The sequence below is a fragment of the Zingiber officinale genome, chromosome 1B (assembly GCF_018446385.1).
Source record: "Zingiber officinale cultivar Zhangliang chromosome 1B, Zo_v1.1, whole genome shotgun sequence".
In the NCBI taxonomy this organism is placed as follows: Eukaryota; Viridiplantae; Streptophyta; class Magnoliopsida; order Zingiberales; family Zingiberaceae; genus Zingiber; species Zingiber officinale.
In genome coordinates this window covers 11,932,179-11,938,526 of record NC_055986.1, presented here as the reverse complement: position 1 = coordinate 11,938,526, position 6,348 = coordinate 11,932,179, and the positions used below count along the sequence as shown (strand labels likewise).

Below are 6,348 nucleotides of genomic sequence, written 5' to 3'. Positions count from 1 at the left end.
ATCTTTCATCTATTCCATCACTATGCATTCATATTTTACCAACAGAGACAACCCATGGTATTATGTAAATGTGAAAAAAAAATACTTTTTTTTATTATTGAAGTCATGGAAGGGTGTCCCTTTCAAAAGGTTATCCCACTCTGTCAACCCTATATAGATGTACTTAAATATACAATTGGGCCAGTTTTAACTTTTTAATAGATCAGTTTGGATTTTTTGATAAATGGATTTCAAGTTTAAATCATGAATAGTTCGGGATGGATTTCGATCTATTCCGTAACATTCATATTATAACAATTATAATTTCATACTTATTCATGTTATAATAACATCACAACTGTTACAATACAGATTTGACATGTTTACCTAATATTCACGTTATAACCACTAGAAAACCATAACTACTATAACTTAAACTTATTATGTTCAACAATATTCATATTATAGTAGATATGATTTATAACTGTTACAAACTTGTTATGTTCAATAATATTAATATTCTAGCAGCTATATTTTTGTAGTTGATATAAAACGAACTTGTCCTAATTAATCGGTTCAAGATTTCATATGTGTAGCAGAAGATAATAATATCTAATAATATATTTAAGAATAGCTGTGTTAGGGAGAACGGGTGGAGATGGAGGACTCTTTTGATTAAAAAAAACACTCATATGATTAAAAATTATTATTTTGATTTTTATCCAATTTTTTAATCCTAATTTAAGGAATTGAATTAATAAAAATATTTTTAAAAAATCAATATATTTGTATTAGTCCTTGATAACTAAATTGTTTTAATAAAACATCTAGCCATCTAGGCATAATTTAACAGGATCAAAATTATACTAAATGGTTTATGATTTTTTTTTAAAAAAATATTAAAGAATATTATTTAAAATAATGGATAGTAAATTTTATCATAATTTTTTAAAAATTATTATGTGAGTTATAAATTTTAAATAATATATTAAAAATTAAAATTAAAAAAGGTTATAAATACTTTTTTAATAAATGTATATTATAGAATGCATTTTTACAAATGATAAACTTTAAAATGATCAATTATATAATTTACTGATCAATTTTTTTTTTAAAAAAAGTAGGATATAAAAAATGATAATTTAGATCAAAATTTACTATTTAATAGTTATGATAATTTAGAACAACAACTCCTATATTATTAGTTTAAGTTGTTTATTTTAACGGATAGATTTACCATAAAGAGAATTTGTTTATGTTTGCCATTTTAAGAATTTCTTGTTTAATTACGTACTGCTTCATTTTTGCCATTTTAATTAACTTTCTCGTTTAAACCGATCAATGAATTTCCGAACAAGCATTTTGTGCATGTTTGCTCCAGTTTCATGATGCAAAACGTGATGTGTTTCATGTCGGCTCTCAATTTAGACGGGATGAGTCAAACAATTTAAATAGACTAAATTAAAATTATATTAATCTGTTTAAAGATGAATGTAGACGGACTCATCTATCTGGACCAGCGATTTACACGGATCAGTCCATGGCGGACGATTTCTCAATCTGTCAAAATAACAGATCCAGTTTGTCTCAGTACAGTACGGATTGACTTGTTTGATGGCTCTACTCAAAGATAGATGACAAGAGTTAAGTACCAAATTACTCCGGAGGATTATTTATCACAACTACACCTCCAAACCTGGTCTATTAATATAAGTCTACTCTTTGCTACTAACATGGATTAGATAGACGGGTGACCGAGCTGGCCAGTTATTGTCGTCGGGATTTCTAGTCGCTGCTGCCAGTTTAAGGAATAGACTTTTCATTTATTGGACGATTCGGCTTTGATTTTTTCGCGTTGGGTTCGCCTCCTCCACAAGGTCGATGGCATCCGTCGCGGCGCCCCCTCCTTCAGTCGCCCTCGCCGTCGCCTTTCTCCTTGTCGGCGGCCTCGCGACTGCCGCCGGATGCTTCTCTGCCATCTTCAGCTTCGGCGACTCCATCACCGACACCGGCAACGCCGTCCGCCTCGGCAGAGTGGGCGGTCCCAGCGGCATCTCGCCGTACGGTCGCACTTTCTTCGGCCGCCCTACAGGCCGCTTCTCGGATGGCCGCGTCATCCTCGACTTCATTGGTATAATCTGGTTTGGGCGATTGAAACGATCGATGTTAGTGACTTTGAATCGATTGGTGCAGCGCAGGGATTGGGGTTGCCGCTGGTCCGACCGTATCTCGAGGGAGGGGATTTTCGCAGGGGGGTTAATTTTGCGGTCGCTGGAGCCACCGCCCTCGACCTCGACTTTTTTCGTGCGAAGGGGATTGATGCTTCGTGGACCCACAAGTCCTTGCGCGTGCAGATTGAGGAGTTCAAGCAGTTGCTGCCGTCGCTCTCCTCTGGTAGCCTTTCGCCTCTTTCTTTCTTCTATTTGTTCCCTCCAATTTTGTTGGAAAAGGGGCTTACTTTTTATTGGCAGTGATAGGTACTCCTGCGGTAACGATTCATTTTTGCTAGGCAGTGCACTTTTAACTGTTAGTCATGTAGGGTATAAGACCTCTGTAGCACCATGTGTTGGTATTTTCACTATGAGAGGATCACTGATAGGATCAATCCTAATAAGTTAGACCTTCAATTCGGTCATGGAAATCAACCCCTCTGTTGATCGAAATTGGTGCACGTAAAATGAGAAAATCATTTCCCTTATGAAGCCTCACAGTAGAGTCTTTGTGTTTCATGGTAGAAGCAATAGCTGAATGCCTTTTTTTCAGAGAGCAATTTCCTTTGAAACAATAAGATGACAGACGCAAAAACTCACTCCACAAAAGAGAATTCATTTCTATAATATGAGCAAGGAAAGAAACTCCCCAAATTGTGTACAGGAGCCCTGTAAATTCTCCCTAAACTCCTCTCTTGATAGTATTAGAGAAGGAAAAAAAACCCACCAAATTCTAGAAGTTCTCAAGAAGAAAACTATCTTCTCTACATGTTTTTTAGTCTCGCAGCATGTACCCAGACTCCAAGGTATTGTTGTGACTCCGACATGCTTTTAGATATTTTATTGCATGCAGTGTGCCATAGCTTGTAGTTGGGCAACGTGTGCTGTGATCCCGCATGCTTGTTTTGTGCACTACCCACCCAATCTTGCTGACACAACAATTCAACTATCTTTTGCTTGATAATTTACATTTTTATTGAATGATTGGTTTTTTACATATCAGTGAATCATTTATGTGCCAAAGAAGCTGGATTCAACACTGCACGTTCTTTATTTTGATTTCTAACTTTATATTTTCTATGTCTGTCTAGATCCCAAAGAATTATTGAATACTTCATTGATTCTGCTGGGAGAGATTGGAGGGAATGACTACAACCATCCATTCTTCCATGGAAACAACGCAGATGATATAAGAACCTTCATTCCTAGTGTGATTGATGCAATTAGTTCTACAATCAGTGTGAGTCATCTGCTGTTGATCTATTTGTAATCTTCGTACACCACAATGATGACTATTACTTGATGCTTCTACTCCACCATTGTTAACTAGATTTCTTATTGCTTCTGATCCTTTTATCTTCCTCTGCAGAACATACATTTGGATTCTTGCTGAAAGAAACAAAAAAACTGAACTACAACTCTATACTAACTATTTTCCCTTTTTGGACAGGATTTAGTAGAACTTGGGGCAAAGACATTGTTAATTCCTGGAAATTTTCCACTTGGATGTGTTCCAGCTTATTTAGATGTATTTGAGAGCAATGATGCTGAGAAATATGACTCAGAAACAGGGTGTATTAGGTGGTTGAATGAATTCTCCGAGTACCACAACCACCTACTTCTAGAAGAGCTGGAAAGGCTTCGAAAGCTTCACCCACATGTTACCCTCATCTACGCAGATTACTATGGTGCAACTATAAGCTTCTTTCATGCCCCCAAACTTTTTGGTGTGTATTCCTTTCTACGGTATACATCAAATATTTTAGGCTAATATTTTTGCAAAATTTTATAAACTTTATTTAGGTTTGTGCTACCCACAAATTTGAGAGCTGGTTAGCACTGAGGTTGTGCAATTATAGTTCAATGGCCATCGTTTTCATTTTGTTGTTTTAATCTCATCTTAATTACAATCACATCAGTTTAGTAACCTTAGTTGAAGAAATAGACACTATCATATTCATGTAAAGGAGGTACAATCATGTAAGGACCTTCCGGTAAGTATAATCAGAGCATGCAAGAAGATGATAGTCAATCCACTATATGTCAGTAATCTTCAATCATATTAGCTAGTTCCTAGCTGGAGCTGTCATGTTATTTGGTTAAGCTAACACACTAGCTTTGCATGCGTTGTAGTTTTACTGAACTATGCAATTTTGCTACAGTGTCTGTCTTCTATTTCTTTCATCAATACTTGGGCATGAACTGCCTAGAGAGTTAAGCAGAAGGAGAGTAAATGGAACAGTAGGTTGTGGCAGGAATGACTGCATAAGTATTTCAAGGGCTTGTAATCTTGGATAATAGCATTAAATTGTTTGCTTTAGTACATGTTTCTATTAAGATATGCTCTCCAGGAGGCTTTGTCTTAAGACTAGAACCCCAATGTTTGGCTTTCTTAATATTTGTAGATGAGCTGAGAGATCATTGAAGTATTATGAAAAGCATATTCCTGGGCCATCATAATGTAAGGATCTATTCCAGAATGATATTCAATTGCATCTCCGTAATTTAGAGGGCAAGCAAATGAAATTTCAATAAAGTCATTTTCTTCGGTTAGGAAAATGTTTAGTTAAGGGAAGGTCTAAGTGACCTTTGTTTTTTCTGTTGGAAGATAAATATGTACTTGATTCACCTTTGTCTTAAATGTATTTGGCTGATCAACTCAATTAGTCAACTATTTTTCCCTTTTTACAGCAATTCCACTATTTCATCTTTCCACTTTTTTTTTTCTTAAAGTGCCCTTATATTCTATTTAATGACAACTCATAAGGATGCCTTTATATGATTTCTTAGTGTGTAGAATGTTGTGTATATACCTTGTAGATATTTGGATGAGAAAGATAAACATGCCTTATCCATTGTAACAAGTAAATGCCTTTTAAGCTGACGAATGTGAGAAACATCTACATATTTCTTCTCTTGAGGATCTCACTAGATGAAACCGCATGCTAATCATATTTAGCTCATGGAAATTGGGTTTGTGTAGTCTTTTGATTCAATCTACTTAATGAAATACTTAAAAAACAATTGAGAAACCATAACTAAAACATTGAACTTGGTATTTGCCTTCAAACATAGTGTTATCCCTGAGTTGTATTTATTCTGAGAACTTAGAAATGATATTTGTTTCTAGATAAGGAACTCTCAAACTTAGTCCTAATTCTTCCAGGACTACCGCAATGGAGCATTTCATGCAATTAGTTGCTCTCTTTATGTTCTTGTGGCGACCTATGTTGTTTTGTTGAGTTATTATACTCACAAAGAAATACTGATCATTGTTGGTTGACAAACAATGACATGAGTCGGTTGTAATTAACTGAAAGAATTCTCTATGCCAGTTGCGATCCAAAAAATATTATACTAAGCGATGTCCGTAGACTTTCATCTTTGGTGAAATTGGGTGTGTAACATGCTAGATGAAGAATTAGGAAGTTTCCAAATACCAATCCTTTCGTCATTCTATTATAAATGCAGTTTGATTGAATCTTGATACAGTGAGGTAATTCTGGCTGCAGGATTTGAGGCTCCACTCCATGCATGTTGCGGATCCAATGGTCGATATAATGTCAGCCGTTCTGTTCAGTGTGGCCACAAGGATGCAAAGGTCTGCAGTGATCCATCTGCGTTCATTTCCTGGGATGGCATCCACCTAACCGAGGCAGCTTATGGCACAATAGCACGAAGCTTATTAGAAGGTCCACATGCCAAGCCTTCACTGCTCCAAACATGCTCAGGCACCCCACAGAATGAACTTTATGACTTCTAGCCAATTTGGTCTAGCGACGGTTCATTCGATCCCTATTTTGGTATATAAACTTTCTGAGTTTGGGAGCATCCTTACAGCTGTTTCGTCAGCATGTACTAGTAGTTGTAGATCATAGAGACTGTAGTATCAGCTTATAAGATTTCTGAAGAAAGAAATTGTGATTCAACAGCACAGTTGTATAGATAAAGTCCCTTCAGCGATGCTGTCGACAGATATAGGGAAAAAAGATACTAAACAACTGAAACAAATTTTTGCTATTGTACGGTCCTGTCATGGTGCATTGTCTGGATATTAATGAACTGTTAATTGGGAAAATGTACTTTAGATATTAAATATAGTTCCGATTTGATCAATGAAATCGATATCGAAAGTGATATTAAATTTGACTCTTTTTTT

The 6,348-nt window shown here is 35.8% G+C and overlaps 1 protein-coding gene across 1 annotated transcript; it reads left to right on the top strand.

Moving 5' to 3' along the window:
• Positions 1–1,717: 1,717 nt before the first annotated feature.
• On the top strand, positions 1,718–6,285 carry LOC122050845 (GDSL esterase/lipase At1g28640-like). Its single transcript, XM_042611721.1, has 5 exons — positions 1,718–2,110; positions 2,173–2,373; positions 3,281–3,429; positions 3,640–3,916; positions 5,702–6,285. The coding sequence occupies exons 1-5, from the start codon at positions 1,861–1,863 to the stop codon at positions 5,950–5,952; spliced, it is 1,128 nt and encodes a 375-aa protein (XP_042467655.1). The 5' UTR covers positions 1,718–1,860; the 3' UTR covers positions 5,953–6,285.
• Positions 6,286–6,348: the final 63 nt, after the last annotated feature.